The sequence below is a fragment of the Marmota monax genome, unplaced genomic scaffold (assembly GCF_021218885.2).
Source record: "Marmota monax isolate L192 unplaced genomic scaffold, Marmota_monax_Labrador192_F-V1.1 WCK01_AAM20220418_F8-fsc00006, whole genome shotgun sequence".
Taxonomy (NCBI): domain Eukaryota; kingdom Metazoa; phylum Chordata; class Mammalia; order Rodentia; family Sciuridae; genus Marmota; species Marmota monax.
The window spans coordinates 10,027,214-10,048,042 of record NW_026693712.1 but is presented as its reverse complement, the minus strand read 5'-3'; the positions used below and the strand labels follow the sequence as shown (position 1 = coordinate 10,048,042).

General features: G+C 46.8%; 1 protein-coding gene across 2 annotated transcripts in view; it reads left to right on the top strand.

The window, feature by feature from the left end:
* Nucleotides 1-20,829, top strand: part of Afap1l1 (actin filament associated protein 1 like 1) — a 59,179-nt gene that overhangs the window by 26,595 nt on the left and 11,755 nt on the right. The window contains exons 4-15 of one of the 2 annotated variants that reach the window (XM_046460290.2): nt 396-493; nt 1,567-1,645; nt 5,919-6,017; nt 6,604-6,815; nt 8,128-8,307; nt 10,886-10,978; nt 14,093-14,186; nt 14,425-14,577; nt 16,219-16,430; nt 17,894-18,039; nt 18,641-18,713; nt 19,443-19,554. In XM_046460290.2, the coding sequence (XP_046316246.1) occupies nt 396-493; nt 1,567-1,645; nt 5,919-6,017; nt 6,604-6,815; nt 8,128-8,307; nt 10,886-10,978; nt 14,093-14,186; nt 14,425-14,577; nt 16,219-16,430; nt 17,894-18,039; nt 18,641-18,713; nt 19,443-19,554 (1,551 nt within the window). Of the gene's footprint in view, nt 1-395; nt 494-1,566; nt 1,676-5,918; nt 6,018-6,603; nt 6,816-8,127; nt 8,308-10,885; nt 10,979-14,092; nt 14,187-14,424; nt 14,578-16,218; nt 16,431-17,893; nt 18,040-18,640; nt 18,714-19,442; nt 19,555-20,829 lie in introns of both variants that reach the window. The other variant, XM_046460289.2, reaches the window with a different exon arrangement.

Below are 20,829 nucleotides of genomic sequence, written 5' to 3'. Positions count from 1 at the left end.
CAGAGCCTGGCCTGGGAGCAGGCTGGCCAGCGTGTGGGAGGCTGTGTGCCAGCCCAACTCCATCCTGGGGACAGAGAAGAGTGCTCACCACGGGAAGAAAGCTACAGTCTATGCAGGAGCTCTGGGGGCTGGTGGACCTAGAGAGAACACCAAGCCTTTATAACACAATTGTCAGAAACCTCCAAAGCACCATTACAAAGAATGTGATTTGGTCCTCTTGACAGACGAGGCAGGGGGTGGGGTGACCAGGTTACCATGGAGGAGTCCCAGGGCAATTGATTAAGCCACCTAGGTGGTGGAGGCAATGGTGAAGTCCAATCCTCACTCGGAAACCTCCAGACCCCAAATCCAGCCCTCTTTGGTTTTCCCTTGACCAATGCCCTGATCCTCTGTAGACTGTGACCTGAGTGACCTTCGGGACATGCCAGAGGATGATGGGGAGCCCAGCAAAGGAACCAGCCCTGAGCCAGCCAAGAGCCCATCTCTGAGAAATGTGAGTCATGGATCCCACACCTTTAAGCTCTGTGCCCTTCTAGAGAGGATGAGGGAAGTTCTCCCCCCGCTGATGGTTGGGTCCTCTTTGTGTGCAAGACCCTGTTCTCTCTCCCAGGTGGTGGTTAAGGGCAGAAATAGCACAAATAAGCATTCATACATTCAATAGCGCATGCATGCGCACCGTGGTCCTGCTAAGCAGGGAGAATGTGGTGAGCTAGTCTGTCCCCTTAGGCCTGAAGCACATCGCCACGCCAACCTCAGACTGCATACAGAGGTGATGGGAAATTCTGTGGAGCAGGCACACAGTCTCTGTGTGCCCTTAGGCAAATCATTTCCCTTCTCAGAGCCTGAGTTTTTCACCCACAAGATGAAAGATTGGACCAGATCTAGTGTTCCCAGACTTGGTGGGGGTCACAGAGTTAGAGACAAGCATTGTCTGTCAACTCCATAGTGGATTATCCTCACCATCAATGGTGATGGTACCAGTTGTTGACAACTTAGTGTATCCTTCACATGCTCAAAGCAACTAGTGAACTTGATACAACTGCTATCCCCCTTTATACAGATAAAGAAACAGAGGTTCAGAGAGGGCAAGTGATACGCCTGATGTCCCACAATTATTAAGTGACAGAACTTAGCTGTAAAGCTGGGGAATCCCCTGGCACAAAGCCTAAGCTGTTCACTAAATACCAAGCCTCATGCGCATGTGTCCTGCTGCTCCTCTTATGTGGATGTGGATGTGGTGGAAGAGTTTGGGGAACTCATGGTAGTTCTTTGTAATTCTGCGTGTGCTCAAGCAAAAGTATAGCTACCAGGGTTTGGCAGTCCACAAAACTTTCAGCCATTATAGAGAAGCTCTAATGCTTCAAAATTTGGGGTGAGAAACACAGGACAAATACACTCTTAAGTTCTGCCTTCTCTGTGACTATATTAAAAATATGGCTTCCCATTCAGGGTCTACCTACCTCCTAAGAGCTACCGCATCCTCCTCCACCAGCCTCGCTCCCTCCTGCTCCCCTCTTCTCTACTCCGCAGCCATCTGATCTCACACACTTTCTTGTCCCCACACAGGCAGCAGACCTGCCTCCGCCACTGCCCAACAAGCCTCCCCCTGAGGACTACTATGAGGAGGCCCTTCCTCTGGGACCAGGCAAGTCCCCTGAGTACATCAGCTCCCACAGTAAGTTCTGGTCCCCTTCAGGGTTATGGGCTTCTCCTTCCTGAGAAGCCAATTCCAAGTGTGTCCATGTCCTGCAGGAGCTGGAGTGCCAGGCCTAGTGCCTACCCAGCCATGTCACCAATTCTTGAGGAGAGGCTGCTCTGAGCTTCTGGCCTCTGCAGTGCCAATCTGGGTGGACTGATGGGTGCAGACCAGGGGCCAGGGACTTGGGTTAGTCTCAGTTCTGTGTGGCCTTGGACCACCCCCTTCTCCTCTCTGGACCTCTATTCCTCTACTCCTAAAACAAAAATATGCTCACATACATGCATTGGAAGGAGGTAACATAAACCAACCTGTTCTGAGCCCTGAAACTGATGCTAATCCAACTGCTCCTGTCTGGGGATGGGCTGGGGGGTAATAAATTGTATTTCAGTAGAATCACATCTTATGATGGGTTAGGTTATCAAGCCAACAACAGGTAAAATAGGGCATGTGGGGAGTGTAGCTCAGTGGTAGAGTGCTTGCCTGCCATGTGCAAGGCCTGGATTCAATTCCCAGCACTGGAAAAAAGAAAAGAGAAAAAAGAAAAAGGTAGGACACATGGTCTTATAGGTCTCTAATGTGCACATACCAGAGATTCATACAATGGTGTTGGCAGAAATCTTAGAAGCTATATTAATATTTAATTCAACACATGTTTTTAAAAATTCTATCTGAATATAGCATTTATTCTCTAATAAGAGCATACTTGGAACAGCTTATTACACATATGACTTATATAAATAAATATATAAATATTCCATCTACATATTTGTACTGCTGGATGTGCTCATTAAAATTATATAGAGAACACTAGAATAAATCAACTTTGAAAATCTCTTAAATTTGTCACAAAGAAGAGTCCTTGATCTTCCATGGTTCTCCCTCCAGTGAGTTAATGGATAGTGTTCCTTTGAGGATCAGAAGCTATCACTTTCTTGAAAACATTGTACACAATTATACACAAGGAACCATGTTATGGTTTTGAATGACCCAGCACGTGGAGCTGAATTTGTATATAATGTTAGTGGGATGCTACCCCATCATCCAGAAACACCATGGATACATATATCAAAGAAGCCTGTGCTGATCAGAAACAAATTCCAAGATATAGTCATTTAAGAAAATCAAACACAAAATACTGCATATAACATGAGTCTAGCTTTTTTTTTCTAATGAATATACACACATTCATGCATTCTAATAATTTTTCTAGGCTATGCAAGAAATATTAATGAGGTTTTCCTGAGTGAGATGAAATCTGAAATCTGGGGAGAGAGTTGGGGATGTAATTCAGTGGTAGAGCACTTGCCTAGCATGCTTGAGGCCTAGGTTCCAACCCTAGCACTGAAAAATAATAAATAAATTATATATATATATATTCATATATATGTATATATTTGAACATGTATTTCAGCTGGGCATAGTGGTGTACGTCCTAATCCCAGCTACTCAGGAGGCTGAGGAGGGAGGATCACTTGAACCCAGAGTTTAAGGCCAGCCTAGGAAACATAGCCAGACCCTGTCTCAAAAAGGAAAAAAAAAATCTGAACAAAGGAAACATACTCTTCCACTCATGTTCTTTTGTAATGCTTGGGCTTTTTGTCATGGGGCATTTTACTTTTTACTGTGGTCAACTACAGGCAAGGTTGAGCATTTTCACGATTTTTTAAAAGTCCAACCAGTGGCATTTGGTACATTCAGTGTCGTACAGCCATCACTACTATCCAGTTCCCAAACATTTTCATCATCCCAAAGGAAACTTCTGTTAACCAGTCAGTCCCCAGCCCCCCTTCACCCAGCCCCTGCGGACCTCCAGTCTTCTGTCAGCGTAGATTTGCCTATTCTGAATATGTTGTATAAATGGAATCACATACTACATGACCTCTTCTGTCTGGCTTCTTTCACTTCTCATAATGCTTCCAAGGTTCATCAGTGTTGGAGCATAGACCAGAATTTCGTTCTTTTCTATGACCGAATAACATTCTGTGTATCTATACCATGTTGTGCATATCTGTTTATCAATTGATGAACATTTGGGTTGTTTCTACCTTGTAACTGTGGTAGGTCTGCACCAGATGATCTGTTGCCCTCTTTAGCCTTGATTGTCCCAAGTTCCATGTTACTACAAGCAGCTGTTTGGATGTAAAACAGGCACCTTTTTCCTATCTCATTGACTCCAGGGCAGGGGAGGAAGGAGGGGGAAGAGGTGCTGCTGGGCCTAATCCCAGGTCAAGCACCTCAGCTAGATGAGGCTCCTGCATCTTTCCAGAAAGCTCACTTCCCTTTCAGACAGGGCAGAGAAGCACCCTCCTGGGAGCAGCTGGGAAGGGAGGGCCTCAGGAAGGGCCGAGACCTTGTCCAGGGAGCTCATGCCAAGCCCATCAGGGAGTATCCTTCCTCTGGCACACAGCGTCCAGCCCTGCCAGGTGTTGCAGTGCTTCGTCTTGTCCCTCTGTGACACACCTTCCCCTCCCAGCTCCCCCTGCTGCTCTGGCCCTGACACCCCCAGTCCACCTCACCGGTGTGTGGTCAGCATCTGAGGCCTCAGATTGCCTGCTGCGAAAGGCAGCTCGAGCCCCTCTTGGGAGATAGAGCTGGGAGTCCCAGTTGTGGGAAACTTCAGTGCTGCTGCCCTCAGGAAACAGATGGACAGGAGGGACTGGGAACCCAGAGCAGAGCCCTGAAGATCAGTGTGTGTGAGAGCGAGTGGGACTGGGCTGAAGAAGACCTCCTGGAGGAGAGGCTATGCTTCCATCACCTGAGCTGGCAACCTCAGTTCTGACCCAAGCTCTGTCACTTAGCAACCAGCCATGTGTGGCTTGTTTCCCATCTGTAAAATGGGGCTGAACCTCCCTCCCATTGAGAATCAAAGGACACAACGATAATGATGGCTAGCATTTGTCAGCACCCAATGTGTGCCACGCTCTGTGCTCAGAGCTTATGTGCATGATATCATTAATCCACAGTGGGGTGCTGTTCACTTCCTGGGTGAAGAATCGGAATGCAGGGAGGCTATACTCTTTCCAGGCTCACTCAGGAGATGGAAGAGATAGGATTGGAGCTCAATTCTGACAGAGCCCAAACCCTTCACCAGCCGAACTTCTAGCTGAGCCTCAGGGACTATCTACATCAAAATGACTCTATATATTTTTTTTTTATTTTTTTTTGTAGTGGTAGATGGACAGCATACTTTTATTTTATTTGGTTTTGTTTGTTTTTGTTTTTGTTTTGTTTTGTTTTTTAATGTGGTGTTAAGAATTGAACCTTATGCCTCACACATGCTGGGCAAGCGCTCTGCCACTGAGCTATAGCCCTAGCCCAACTTCATATATTTTTTAAAAATAAATTTGTTCCAATTCATTAGAGTTTGATGCATTTTCTATTTTATGTATCTTTAGAATTTTCCTATCAAATTATTTTTCCCTTCCTCAGCCCAACTCACTCCAGGGATTCCCAAACTCTAGGGATGCAACCCAGGAATCTGCACTGGAAAACAACCCCTAGGTGATTCTGATGCAGAACAGTTTGAGGTGCCCTGCTCACCACTGCACTGCTCTGTACCACCTCCCAGCCCCAAAGGAGGATGTGCCCTAACCATTCAGCTCCAATAGCTGTTGCTATTGCTCTAATGCTCGTATGAGCATTATTATTCGCTCCTGTGGTCCAGTTCTTCCTTTGTATTCCCAGAGGTTTTGACGGAAAATTGCCTTTCCAAGATGAGGGAGCAGATGTGTTAGGAAGTGAACGGCAAGTCTGAGGGGAGAAGAGGAGGTCTGTGCAGAACATGGAGGCAGATCTAAGCCCTGGCAGCTGGTGCACCACTCTCCACAGTGCAAGGACCAGAGCTGCCACCAAAATGTTCTCACACACACTGATGTTCTGGGTCACTGAGGAGAAGCCAACTGGGAAGGTCAGAGGAAAGATCTTGGAACTGGGTCTTGGATGTGAGGAGTTCTCTGGTAGAAGAGGGCATAGGAAATAGCATGAACATAGGCCTGGCAGGGCAGTTCCGTGGGACAGGGGCACTGAGCGTATGTTGGGAACCAGAGAGCAGACAAGATGCAGAGACAAGTCCCCACACCCAGTGTGGGACTGCCCTGAGCTCCACTCTGTATTCCCTGATAAGGGGCAAGGTATCTAGGGCCTTCCCAGCCGTGCCCCTGGGTCTACTCCTGGGTCTGTCTGTGTTTCTCCATGCTCAGCTCTTTCGACAATCCCACAGATGGATGCAGCCCAGCCCACTCGATTGTGGATGGCTATTATGAGGACGCAGACAGCAGCTACCCTGCGGCCAGGATGAACGGAGAGCTGAAGAACTCCTGTAAGTTCACACCAGCTCTGCCCTCACAAGGAGCCAGCCCCTGGCATTCATGTGCCCCACCTCTCACCCCAGCCATGGTCACCACAGATGCTCCAAAGCCCTTGTGACCCCAGGGTTCAGTGGAAAGGCCACTGGAATAGGAATCTGGAGCCCAGAATCCTGCCTTTGTCCTGACTCTTGGTAACTGATCTTAGGGGAGCCTAGTTTCCTTATCCATGATGGGGATTTGGTGTGAGCATCACCTGAGACAAAGGCTGCAGAGTTGATGGGATAATCACAGCTTTTTACTGGGTGCCAAACACTTGGCTGAACATTCTCCATGCCTTGGTGTTCAAGAGGCTGGTCGAAATAAGTACTATTATTAATGGAGATCCCATACAAATGAGGACACTGCGGCTCCCCAAGTGAAGTCACCAAGATCACAAAGCAAGTGGTAAATCCAAAACACAGTGCACTGCACGAGGCAGGCCTCTATTCCTCTCCAACACCATGCCCTGGGTTTCCTCTGTGGTCTCAGGGTGTCGGGGCGAGCAGGGGGCTTCCCCAGGACAGCACAGTGACAGGTTCTTTCCCGTGGTGCCTGCAGACAATGACTCAGACGCCATGAGCAGCTCCTACGAGTCCTATGATGAGGAGGAGGAGGAAGGGAAGGGGCCACAGCCTAGGCACCAGTGGCCCTCCGAGGAGGCCTCCATGCACCTGGTGAGGGACTGCAGGATATGTGCCTTCCTGCTACGGAAAAAGCGCTTTGGACAGTGGGCCAAGCAGCTGACCGTCATCAAGGAGGACCAGCTCTTGGTGAGTGCCTTTAGGCAGACTCACGTGTTTCTGCCTGAGGACCACTGGCCTGGCCTTGTGCACAGCTCAAAGCCCAGTGCTTCTGAGATCATGGCTCTCCACACAAGCAAAATTCACTCACACACACACACACACACACACACACACACCTTAAAGACCTGAGGTAAGCTCACCAAGGTTTAATTCCGAAATGGGTGGATGAGCATAAATTTTAGGAAAAAAAATAATAGTTCCTCCCCAAAATACTCTGCTGACAAGACTGGCTTAACACAGATGCATGTGAAACAAGTCCCTTTGTCACCCTGGGGCAATGAAAGCTCACCCCAGGCAAGCACCAGTACAAGGGTCAGGGCGACCTATTTCCACTGCCTGTGCCTTCTCTGTTCCCAACTCCCGGCCAGGCCAGGGCCTCCAGCATGGTGTAAACAGAGTGGGGGGAGCTGGGCCTAACTCCATCCAGACCTCTAGAGGAAGCTCCAGTAATTCACCATTAAGACTGACATTTATCTTTCCTGCAGGATTTCGTAAATGTTCCTTATTACCATGTTAAGGAAGATCCTTCCCCTCTATTCTTGGTTTGCTAAGAGCTTATATCACAAATGGATACTGAATTATATAAAATGCCTTTTTCTGATTCTATTGATATGTGTGATTTTTTCTCCTTTTTTCTATTTACTTGATGAATTTTGTGGTTGATTTTTGAATATGAAACCATGTTGTGTTCCCAGGGAAAGCTGCACTTGGTCTTGATGTAGTGTGCTTTTCTATGTGTCTAGATTCCATTTGTTCGTCTTTTGTTGTGGGCTTTTGCTTCTGTTAGACGATTAATTAGCCTATGGTCTTCCTTTTCTGTAATGTCACTGTCAGTTTCTCCCACCAAGGTAATGCTTGCCTTATGAGAAGAAGGGAGGAGTCAGAATCATTATTGATAAACTACCGACCTCCCAAGGCCAGCCCTCCACCTCTGCTAGAATTCCCTTTTCCAAATTCCTGCCATACTGCCCTTTCATGTAGTTTCCTCCCAAGCCAGCCCATTTCTTCTCCACTTCTTAAGACCCAAATGGTCTTCCTGGTATTATGCTGCAATCCATCTCTTCTTACTAGACAGTTGTGCCTGAAGATGCCCAATGACATCCCTGGCTGGCATCTCCATGTCCTTGCACAGTGCCCACAGTTGGGCTAGGTGGGGAGGTCTTTATGGGGTAAGTCAAACTTCCCTGGAGACTTTGGGTACTCCAAGCCTTTGTATGAGGGTAGCTTCCTGCTCTATCTTCCACTCCAGAAGGTCCTGACCCTTTCTTTCCTTGTCCAGTGTTACAAAAGCTCCAAGGACCGTCAGCCACATCTGAGGTTGGCGCTGGATGCCTGCAGCGTCATCTACGTGCCCAAGGACAGCCGGCACAAGAGGCATGAGCTGCGCTTCACCCAGGGGGCCACTGAGGTCTTGGTGCTCGCACTGCAGAGCCGGGAGCAGGCTGAGGAATGGATGAAGGTATGTGGGGCCCACACCCCACTCCTGTCTTGCCGCCCTTCTTTTCTTCCTCTCTTCTCCAGAACCCCAATGATGGAGCTGGATTCTGTCTCTGAGAGAACCGATCCTTGCTCAGGGTAGAAGGGGTCAGAGCCTGAGCCCAGGCGCCCTGCACGTAGTTGGGGCTTATATTTGGAAATGGATCTTGGATGTCTGCAAGAGACAGATGTCATGCTGGGGACCCAAGTTCCCTCTAGTTATTTGGATCCTCTAACATCCCTACTAGGAGCTTGTCTGGACTGCACTCATATACCTCCTGGAATGGGGAGCTTAATATGAAGGAAGCTGATTTTGTCATTAGACAAGCTAACCCAGAAAAAGAGAGAGAGAGAGAGAGAGAGAGGAAGGAAGGAAGGAAGGAAGGAAGGAAGGAAGGAAGGAAGGAAGGAAGGAAGGAAGGAAGGGCTGGGGTTGTGGCTCAGCTGTAGAGTGCTTGCCTAACATGTGCGAGGCCCCGGGTTCGATGCTCAGCACCACATAAAAATAAACAAATAAAATAAAGGTATTGTGTCCAACCACAATTTAAAAAAAAAGAAAGAAAGATCAGAGGGAGGGAGGGAAAAACTCTTTCATGTTTTAGATGGGAACATTCACCCTTGTAACCAGCACCTGTGGCCCCACTTCTGCATCTTTGTGGCCACACAGAACAATGAGAGCCACCACATATTGAGCACTTACTTTGTACCATGGCTTGTGCTGAGAGCTTCACATACATGATCTTATTTACCCTCACAATGGGACTGTTATCATTCCTATTTTACAAACAAGGAAATGGAGGCACTTAGGACTTGCCAAAGATCTCACTGCCAAGTGGTTGGTGCCATAATTTGAATCAAAGAAGTAGATCTACTCCAAAGGCATAGACACAGTGACATGGTTATGACAAAGGAAGACTTGGGTGGCATATAGACTTGGCTCAAGTCCCAGGATAAGCAGCATTCACTGGCTGTGTGGTCTTCTACAAATGAATTTGCCGCCCTGTGCCGTGGTTTCCTTGTCTACAATGACTTTACCGCCCTGTGCTGTGATTTCCTTGTCTGTAAAATGGTTCTTGTGAAGATGCTAGGGAGCATTCGGCACAGCACCTGGCAGACAGCAGGTGTCAGTAACTGTCAGTGACTGCTGCAATATTGGCGATGCTCCAGTCCCAGTCGTCTCCAGCCGACCTCCCCCTGCACAGATCTCTGCTCCACTCTGACACCTTTCTCTCTCTCTCCCTCTGATCTCCCTGCTGGAACAAGGAAACCAAGCACCTCCCTCCCTCCCTTCCTTCCTGTGATAACCAGCTCTTGCGTGGAACGTTTGGTTTCTCCTGACTGCTTTTGTCTCAGGAGGGGAAGGAAGTAAGAGAACCCGCCTGGTGGGGAAACCTCTGCCCCCAAGGGCCAGATGGGTCAGAAGATGGAGCCCCAGCACTGAGCTACAAGACTCCTGTCAGCCATAATCCTTGAGAGGCTGAAGCAAGAGGATCATAAGTAGAGGCCAGCCTCAGAAAGTTCAAGGCTAACCTAGGCAACTTAGTGAGACCCTGCCTTGAAATAAAAAATAAAAAGGGCTGGAGATGTAGCTCAGTAGCAGAGTGCCCCTGAGTTCTATCCTCCGTACTGCAAAAAAAGAGAGAGGAGCCTACCTGCCTTAACATCTTATCTAAAGGTTAAGAGCCTGCAACCATACTGTTTGCTTTTAGTTTCTGGCTCTGCTGCTACCCACATATGGCTTCACCTCTCTGAGCCTCATCATCCTAACCTGCAACTTGGGGATCACTGGTTGCTGTGGAGATAAAATTCTTGATGGGTTAGCATCAAATGGTGGCTATCATTACTTTATGATCTACATGCTTATTGCTGCAACCTTGAATGAGTGAGTGAGTCTGTTTCCTTATCACTGACATAGAGATGATGACCCCAGCTCCTTCCTTGGTCACAGAAGCAAGTCCTCGCCTTGCAAGCCTTTCTGGTTCATATCACCCCTCACATCCACAGTCTAACCCTCTGCAGCCTCAGCAGCCCCAGCAGAGGACCAGTGTTCTCATGTTACAGATGTGGAAATGGAGGCCCAGAGCAAAGAAGTAGCTTTTTCTTTTTTCTTTTCTTTTCTTTTCTTTTTTTTTTTTTACCAGGGATTAAACTCAGGGGCACTTAACCACTGAGACACATCCCCAGCCCTTTTTATGTTTTATTTTGAGACAGGGTTTCACTGTGTTCTAAGGACCTCGCCAAGTTGCTGAGGTTGGCTTTGAATTCCCCATCCTCCTGCCTCAGCCTCCTAAGTTGCATGTGCCACCATGCCTGGCAGAAGTAGCTTTTTCAAGACACATAACTAAGTAATGAAACTAAGTCTCTTGGTTTCTAGCCCTGTATCCTCTTAGTCCAAGGGACAGATACAGAAGGAAGCCTTTCAGACTCTGATATACCCCATGCTTGTGCAAGTGTCTGCATCCACCCCTCTGTATAACAGCCCTGATCATACAAAAACCAATCATCCTTTTGCCTACAGATCTTTTGTGACCATCTTTTCCTGCTGTGTGTCCTCTCCACAGGTCATCCGAGAGGTCAGCAGGTCAACTGGGGGAGCTGAGGGTACAGAGGCTCCCAGATCCCCAGTGCTCCTGTGCAAGCTGGACCTGGACAAGGTACGTCTGTCTCTACTAAGCCCTCCTGACCAGGCAGTGGGCATTCAACATGGACCCCACCCCAGGGGATATCACAGGCTGGTGGGGAAGCCAAATCCCACTGATGGTGCCAAACAAGCAATGCATGCCCCGCACAGAGCAGGCACAGCAGTAGGTGCTCAGTAAATGTCTACTGAATGCATGAATGCACAAATAAATGAGTGTCTGTGTCCAAGGTGCAGTATGAACACAGGAAGGAGTGGCTCACCCTGTCTAGATAGGAGGTCATGTCTGAACTGTACCATGAAAAATAAGTTGGACTATATCACCAGAAAAGAAAGATGGCTGCTTGGAACACAGGTGAAGCAGTCATTGGTCAGCTGGTCAGGCCATGGGCAAATATGTACCAGTGCCTACCTTTTGCCAGGTACTGTGGGTAACAAAGGAACTCAGACTCAGATCATCCCCTTAAGGACATCATAGCCTACAGGAAGGTTTAAGCTCCACATAGATGGGTCTTACAGAATGTAATAAAGGCTAGTATTTATAGACTGTAACTGTGTACAGTATTGTTTCAAATGTTTTATATATATTAACTAATTTCTGTAACAACTTTGGAGTAGGTAAATTTTCAGATGAGAAAGCTGTGGCATGGAAAGATTTATCCAATGTCACATAGTAAATAAGAAACAGGAGCCGGGTTTGGTGGTGCACACCAGTAATCCCTGAAGCTCAGGAGTCTGAGGCAGGAGAATCATAAGTTTGAGGCTAGCCTCAGAAACTTGGTGAGACTCTGTATCAAAAATTTGTAAAAAAGCAGGGCAGGGGATATAGCTCAGTGGTAAGAGTGGCCCTGAATTCAATCCGTAGTGAGGAAAAAAAGGAAGAAAGCAAGCAAGAAAGAAGAAACAGAACTAGAGTTTAAAACCTGACAATCTTGAGCGCTCTGCCATCTCAGTGAAGCATCCCGACCATCCACCAGCAAGTACTTGTTAAGGCTCTGCCCATGCTAGGCACTGTGGGAACCCTGAAATATAGTTCTAAAAAATGGGTACATCCCCTGATCTCACAGCACTTAAGCCAGTGAACAAGGAGCCCTGAATCAAATAATCACACAGACTTACAAACGCCTAGCCAAAGAAGTTCTAGGAAGGGAAGTACCAGGTTCCCTGGGAGTGTGTGGTGGAAGCCTGCTCCTCTCTCAGAGTACAGAAAGGTTCCCTGAGGAAGTCACTTTTCATATGAAGATGAAAAGTTAGCAAGAAAGGGGAAGAGAAAGGGATTCCAAGCAGAGGGAACAGGCTGGAGCAGAAGGAAGCATGGAATTCAGAAGGCGGGGAGAGCCTGTCAGCCCTGTTAGAGTGGTCCTGAATGGTGATAGTGAGGGGGACTGGCTGGAGAGACAGGAGGAGTAAGGAAGATGGCACTTATGGTGAGCCTTACAGTATGAGCAAGATGTTACTGAAGCAGGGGGGTCAAGGGAGGGGACAGCAGAAGCACTCCCATGGGATCAGGTGACAGTTATGGCAGGGCGGGGTCTCTCATGTGTAGAGGGTGCTGGTGGAGAAGCCCAGCCCTGCCCTCACTCAGCCTTGTCAGTAGTGGAGCCTAAAGGAAAGCAATGTTGATGGTGTGAGAAAGAAAGTGTGTGTGTGTGTGTGCGCACACTTGCACACGCACTTGCACTGGTGGGTACATGCTGTGGTGCAGTTCACAGGATGTGTAGAGATGAGCTTGTATAGTTGAGTTTTCCTGCAGCCAAGCCTTTGGGGGAGGGTAACATATTTAGGGTGGTTTGGGGGGTGCAAATGAGGCTGAGGATGTGGTATTGATGGGTCTGCCTCTCCGTAGAATCATGGGGTTGAAATATCATCATCCCTCAGTTAATCCCAAAGTGCTCGCAGCATTTCTTGGTATTTGCTTTCTGTGTTGATGAAAAGCTTGCTGTCTGCACACCACTGCAGAACAAATACAGCCACAGCTTCTGTTTGACAATTTACAGTGGAGGCTGGGGCAGTGCTACCCCATTTCTGACAATTATTATTTTTCCAGTCCTATGGACATAAACAGGAGAGCCCATGACCTCTCGTGTCCTCCCTGCTTCCTAGGATGGGGCTTATCACGAAGCACCCCTGGGCCTGATCTTGGGGATCCTTGGCAGGGGCCTCAGCTCTGTAATTCTGCCTTCTTAAGTGGGTGGGTATCATTTTAACCCTGTCCCAGGCCTGGCTGGCACAGTTTAGCTTCTTGAAGCAGGAGAACAGCCCTTCACACAGGTGTTAAGAATGATACAACCTATTGGCCTCATAGCTTCCCTTGGGCCATCTCTCTGGTGCCTCACAGCAGCCTTCTGAAGGGGGAGTAATTCAGATGAGAAAACCAACCTGGGGAAGATGAGAGGATTTTCCCACATGTGCACAGCTAAAAAATGAGAGTAGGTTTCTAATTTCTTCCAAGATCTGTCTAACTACTCTGCTCTACCTTACAGGCTACCTTGACCTTGTATGACTGAATCAATGAATGTATGATTGGTCTGGAGTTGGTATGAGTAAAAATAATGTTGGCTGGCAATGAACTTGCTAACGTGTGTGTCTGCACGCACGCTTATCATTCTCCCATCAAAGCTGGGATCATAATGGACTCCTATGGGTCACAAGGTCCTGTCTCAACTATTTTGAAAATGTCTGCTGGCCCATCCCTTTTCTGTCATCCCTGCTGTCACCTTGGCTCGCCCCCTTCTGGAGTCTCATCTGACCAGGAGTGACATGTATATCCATAGGCTCTTTTGCATTCAGTCTTGGCCCCTCTTGTCCATCCCCACAACACCACTGGATTACATTAGCATACCACTACATTCACTCCCAGCTCCCTGTCACTTGCCAAACACAGTGCAAACTCTAGGACACTGCTGTCAATGCGTGATGACTAATTGCCTCATCCCTAATAGACTATACAACGAAGACACACCATGAGTAAGTCATTGTTGTCCTCTCCATACCTGACACGATATACCAGGTACATTATAGTGTTCGTTAAACTGATTATCATGTGTGTGGGGAATTGGGGAAACTAAACCAATAAAAGGGTACTTCTGAGTGTCTCCTCTGAGGTAAGGCTGTCTGTGTCCCTTCTCAGTGGCTGTCCCAAGAAAAGCAGACCTCAGACTCCGACAGCCTAGGCATGGGAGACAGTGCTTCTACCCTCAGCCGCCGGGAGACCTGCGAACATGGTAGGAGCCTCTGCTGGCTCAGGCTGAAGATTGCCAGAGCTAGGAGGGGCCTTAGCTGCGGGTACACAGTGGCAGAGCCGGTCCAGGAGACCTGGGTTAAACCACCTGGACTGTCATAACTGGAACTGCATACTAGTTCCTTGTGTGCCAGCTGAAAGGGCTGCTGGGAAGGCCAGGGATGGATGGAACTGGGACAAGGGGCTCCTTCTCCTCCCCTGACCCATCTCTGCTGCAACAGGTAAAGGGAAGAAGAGCAGCCTGGCAGAGCTGAAGGGCTCCATGAGCAGAGCTGCAGGCCGCAAGATCACCCGCATCATCAGCTTCTCCAAGAAAAAAGCACTGGCTGAAGACCTGCAGACGTCCTCTGCAGAGGAGGAGGTCCCCTGCTGTGGTGGGTACAGGATGTGGAGAGCAAGGGCATTCAGGCACCTAGGGCTAAAGCCAGGAGATCCTCCGTGCCTCATCTACCTGGCTCCCAGGGCAGGGAAGAGAATTCCAGTCTTCTGCATGGCTAAACCCCACTTCACCAACATCCACGCCCTGCCATCAATTAGCTCCTGTGAGGCCCTCTCAGTGAAAGAAAAGATCCACCGACCCCCATATTTCTGTACTCCCTATGACCTTGGCCCAAATCACTGCCCATCTTGGGGTCTCAGTTTCCTCCTCTATAATGAGAGGGGAGTAACATTTCATAGCATATAACATGCCAGATATGTAAGTTGAAAACCAGTCTCATAAAGAGATTTGGATTAGAATATTTAAGTACCTTTCAATATAAATGCATTCAATGTGAGTGAAAAGGGCTTTCGGAGACAAAACATTTTTTCATATAGATGCAGCATTCCATTTACTGTAATCCAATAAGAAATCATCTATTTTTAGACTGGATGGGGGTAACTCAGAGGCAGAGCACTTGCCTAGCATGCATAAGGTCCAGTTTTGATCTCTGGAACCACAAAAAGAAAAAGCTGTTTTGGATATGCAATAATATTCTTCTACCACTAAAAAAAAATAATAGGATAAGAGAACGTGACTATAACATTTTGTTGTAAAAAAACATTTTTTTAAAACATTTTGTTGTAAAAAAAAAAAAAGGAAAGAAAGAAAAAGAAAAACACAAAATATTTTGTAATCAGGGGGACTGGGGTTGTGGCTCAGTGATAGAGTATTTGATTTTAATTTTTTTTTTTTTTTTAGTTTTCGGCAGACACAACATCTTTGTATGTGGTGCTGAGGATCGAACCCAGGCCGCACGCATGCCAGGCGAGCGCGCTACCACTTGAGCCACATTCCAGCCCCAGTGGTAGAGTATTTGCATAGCATGTGTGAGGCACTGGGTTCTATTCTCAGCACCACATAAACATAAAAGATTTTGTGTCCACCTAAAACTAAAAATTAAATATTAAAAAAAGTTAATATATGTGTGTATATATATATATATATATATATATATATATATATATCAGTGAGTCCAGGATTGTTACGGTAAAATAATATAATAAATTTTAATCTATTTATTAGAAGAGGGAATTCTAAGCGCACCTGTGGTTAGCTATGGAGCAGTCTGGGCCTTGATTTCAATTTTATAATTCTTTCCCTTGACCGGCTAGTTTTGTTCCCATACTCTGCCACTAGGTGTCAGCACCATCCACTATTTTCTATCTTTGGGTAAATTCTGGATTTGGGGAGGGGAGGAGAGTCGAGTTGTGTCTTTATACAATTTATGGAGCAGCTCTTGCTCTTTTCATCACACTTGGTGTGGTCCCAGGGCTGTGCAGTGATGTGCAAGCGGGATTATCCGTACCCACTTCACAGCTAGGAAACTGAAACTCAGAAAGAGGATGCCTACCATCACAAGCAGGGGCGTGTGAGCTGATCCAAAAGAACGCAGAGACCTTTTTTCCAGCGGGTGCAAGGGTGGTCTGGCACTCTGTCCCGGGCTGTGGCCCATGCACCAAATTTGCAGCCCCAAATGGGATTTGTCCAAGGTGGACTGTGGGGAGGTCAAGCCACTGCTCTCTCCCCCTCCCAGGCTATCTGCATGTGCTGGTGAACCAGGGCTGGAAGGAACGCTGGTGCCGCCTCAAATGCAACACACTGTATTTCCACAAGGACCGCGCAGACCTGCGGACCCACGTGAACGCAATCGCCCTCCGGGGCTGTGAGGTGGCTCCGGGCTTTGGGCCCAGACACCCATTTGCCTTCAGGATCCTGCGTAACCGACAGGAGGTGGCCATCCTGGAGGTGAGAGGAGAGAGTCCAGATGGGCCTTGTGGTGGGACTCTGGCCCAAGGGTCCTGTTTTTGTTGGGAACCTTGCCCAAGGACGCTGCAGGGGAAAGCAAGTGCTACTGTCAGTGAGCCAGCAGGTTTGCAAGATAACACAGGGGACACACGCCTAAATGCCTATTCTAAGTACCCGGCAAATCATGCTTTTAACATGTGTACCTATGATATTTTGTATATTATGTGTGACATACTAAATCTTGGATGACATACTAAATATACTAAAAAATTATTTGTTGTTCATCTGAAATTCTAATTTAACAGAGCATTTTGGGTTTTTAATCCTAATTCTGACTGCCTTAGAACTAAAGTATATTTATCCTCCCTGACCTTGAAATCCCAAATCTGAAAGGCATTTCATCTGGTCTAACCATGATTTGATTCTAGAGTCTCCCATAAAACCTTCCCAGCAGTCCACCTCAGATGAACCACTGCCCTCTGACGTAGCCTACTCTTCTCATCAAGCAACTCAAATTTCTAGAAAGATTTTCTCTATATTATAGAGTTTAAATCTTTAAATTCCACAAAAGCTGAAACCATGCCTGTTCTGCATACTTTTATTTTTCTAGAAATCTGCATGATGCCTGGCATATACTGTGCACTCAATAAGCATTTGTTGCACAATGGATAAATGAAACATGAATTCATTTCATGTATTCATTGTGCTTCCTACCCATAGGCACTGAGTTCCTCCGGAGGTCATGCAAAACACATTGACTCTCAGAATCCTACTGACTATTTCGAATTTAAAATGTTGACACTGGAAGAAAACTTAAAATACCTACCTTCCTGTATTATAGATAAGGAAACTGAGGCCAGGGTTGTCTAATAATTTACATAGTGCCCCACAGGATTAAAACTCAATCTGTTGATCTTGTTCTCTTTGCCCAGTTACCAACTGCCTCTCTCAGTTCTTAAATTTCAAGAAATATTGCCTCTGTAATTTGCTTTTATTTCTCATAGCTTCAGATAGGTCTCTTATTTCTTTAACTTAGATACAGAGCTTTCTAGCACAAAGTGTACTTTCTTTATTCATTTTTATCATCTGCAAGCTAAGTTGATTTTATAACAATGCTTTCTAAATGAGAATTAAGTATGCATTTAGCTAACCAGCAACTTACAGGAGGCTTCCCCTACAGTACTGTAATTATTTGGCAATTACAATGCAAGTAAAAATTGAGTTGTATGAGCAATTGCTTCCCCTAAGAGAAAAGTAAGTCGTTTTCAAAAATTTCAGAGAACACCTAAATGTTGTTTTTATATCCAAATGGTTGCACAGACCCCAAGTCTTATTCCTCTTTGGTTCCTAAGAAGTGGGTACATAATAGGCACTTATAAATATTTGTGGGTTTGGCTGAAATGAGCAGGAAGCCAGAGGCCCAACAGTGTGAAAATGACTTCACTGTGCCTCCTCTCCCCCAGGCGAGCTGTTCAGAGGACATGGGTCGCTGGCTTGGGCTGCTGCTGGTGGAGATGGGCTCCAAAGTCACTCCAGAGGCGCTGCACTATGACTACGTGGACGTGGAGACCTTAACCAGCATTGTCAGTGCTGGGCGCAACTCCTTCCTGTAAGGGCCAGTCCCTTGGCACACAGCTGCCCATGACTTTTCCTGTCTCAGCTCAATCTCAATGTATCTGTGTCCAGCCTTGGGCACTGGAAGGAAAGGGAGGAAGAGCTTGGGAAGCTAGAGTGGGTACCTTCCCCTTACAACATGGGGGAAGGAACTGGCTGAGGGACGTAGGCCAGGGTCAAGGCAAGCTGTGGAATGAGCAAAACTGGGGAAGCCCTGGAGTAATGGGGTCGGCCCTCAGGCTACTAGACGTTAAGCTGTCCTTGAGTATGCAGGTGGACATGTGGCTATTCCATGGAGTTAAGCATTGGAGACTCTAGGTTCAAGTCCCATCTTTATCACCACCAGCTGTAGAAATGTAGGCTGGTTGCTTGCCATCTTGGATCTTCTGTTTCCTGACTTACAGAAAGGCTCTGATGAATCGCTTCCCCTCTGGGCTATTGTGAGAATCATGTGGGTCCCTTCCCGTGAAGTGCTCACACAGCACATGATCTGCTGACCCACATTAAGAGCTGCTGCCAGGATCAAATGAGAGTGGACAGGAAAACACTATAAACTGCAAACTGCCATCACCATCATTGTACCTTTCATTTTCTAGATATGCAAGATCCTGCCAGGATCAGTGGCCTGAGCCCAGAGTCTATGATGATGTTCCTTATGAAAAGATGCAGGTATGGTCCCTTGGGGTTGCCTGGGAACATAATAAAGGCCATTTCTTCTATTTCTTTTTTTCCCTCAGTGACCCTTTTATCCTTTGCTTCAGAGAAATGGTTTTCATTTAACTGGCTGCTCAAAGGGGAGTCCCATCTTTTGACAGATGATGGTTCAGGAGGAGGAATCCCTAGCACAGGAGGCCGGGTGGTACAGTGGAAAGAGCCCCAGGTCAGGAGGAAAAAGAGGCTCTTTAGACTGTTAAGCACTCCAGAAATGTAAGGCACTATGTCCACTTTCAGCAAGGAGCTGGGCTCTCCTCCTCTGCTTACCACTCTGAACTGAGCTATTCGTTCCATGTTGTTAGGGGTAGATGCTGCCTGTTGGCCACCTGCAAGGCTTTCAGTCTAGATTTCAGCAAAACAGGGTTGTCTCCCTGTTTTGCTCACAAAACCAAGGAGGAGTCAGCTCATTGAGCTTGAGTCCTCGGTACCTGTCACATGTCCCAGAATGCTTGTGGCAGCATACCACAGTCTTTTCAGACTTCCTAGTTCTCCTCTCATAGGTACTCCAGTTTAGAGTTGCCTTCTGCTGCCTTTGATAGTAGGAGATTCAAATAATATACCACCAGGGAAAGTTATTTATAAACTGTCAAGTACAGCACAAATTTCAAAACGGACAGGGAACACATCCCTGCATTGCAGCCTTAGCCTCCTGCACTTAATCATTTTCCTACATCTCCCACTTAGGATGAGGAACCTGAGCGCCCCACTGGAGCCCAGGTGAAACGCCATGCCTCCTCCTGCAGTGAGAAGTCCCATCGAGTGGATCCACAGGTCAAGGTCAAACGCCATGCCTCCAGTGAGTTCTGTGTGGGCCTTCCCTGCTAAGCAGGGACAGGAAAGGGAAGCAGCCTACAGCACAGTTCTCAAAATCAGATTCCTCCAGGTTCAGGCAGGTCAATAAATGAGTAAAGTCAGTCATAAGAAAATGCCCTACAAAAAGTAATAGGGATTGGGGTGTTGTTCAATGGTACAGCACCTGCCTAGCATGCACAAGGCTCTGAGTTCTTCTCTAGCACTGAAAAAAAAGGTAACAACACATGCACACTGAAAAAAAGGAAGCTGGCAGATAGCCTCAGAGGGAAATTGACTGGAGGTAGGGCTAAGGGAACTGGAGCACTCAGGCCCAACTCTATAGGTGACCGCTAGCTCACTTCAGTGGTCCAGTGCCAGCCCCTGTTGCCAGATTTACTGATTATTCAAAATGCCAGAAATCTGGACTTTATATGAAATTTTAATAATGTTAGTAATTAATTTTTATAAATTTTAACACTGTTTTATATATGCATATGCATATAAAGCATATGCATATATATATAGAGAGAGAGGGACAATGAGAGAAGTCATCTTCAAGCTGTATCTGTTTCCAAAGCTAATAATTTATGATTTCTGATCTGTGATTATAAGTGGAGAACTAAATCCCTCCACACAACCTGGAGGGGGCTGCCGTGAGAGCCATGGCTCACCTCTGTCCCAGGCCGAGCTCCACCTAGCATGCTGTGGGTCTTGGTGAATTACTCAATTGCCACACTGCACAATGATAACTAAGTACATCAGATGCCTCTTTTAGGTTCTGTCTGATTTCTAACACTAACCTCTGCACCCATGTGAACTATTGCTATACTATGAGAAGCCAGCTTCCTGTAGGAAAGCCTGTTCCAAGAGTTTTTTTCTTCCTTCCTTACTTTTCTTCCTTTGCACCTGAAAAAAAATGAGGTTCTATTCTTTGCTTTTTTAAGATTAAAAAAAAAAAAAAAAAACTTTACTATAGCTCCATTTCATTTGGGTAGTTCTTCCCTCCTGGGAGTGAGATGATCTGTCTTCTTTGGAAGACAAGTTTGGTAAAGTCCTTTCCCATCTCTAGGTCTGAATTCCCTCCTTGGGCTAGGGATGTAGCTATTGCTACAACACCTGCCTTGCAAGCCTGAGGCCCTGGGTTCCATTCTCAGCATTAAGGAAAAAAGAAAGAAAAGTAGGGGGGGCAGCATGTTTTGAGCTCCTTCTCTAAACAACTAAAGAAATGTTGGGTAACATTCTTTATATGCTATTCATAGGCACTGGAAATACAGGGCCT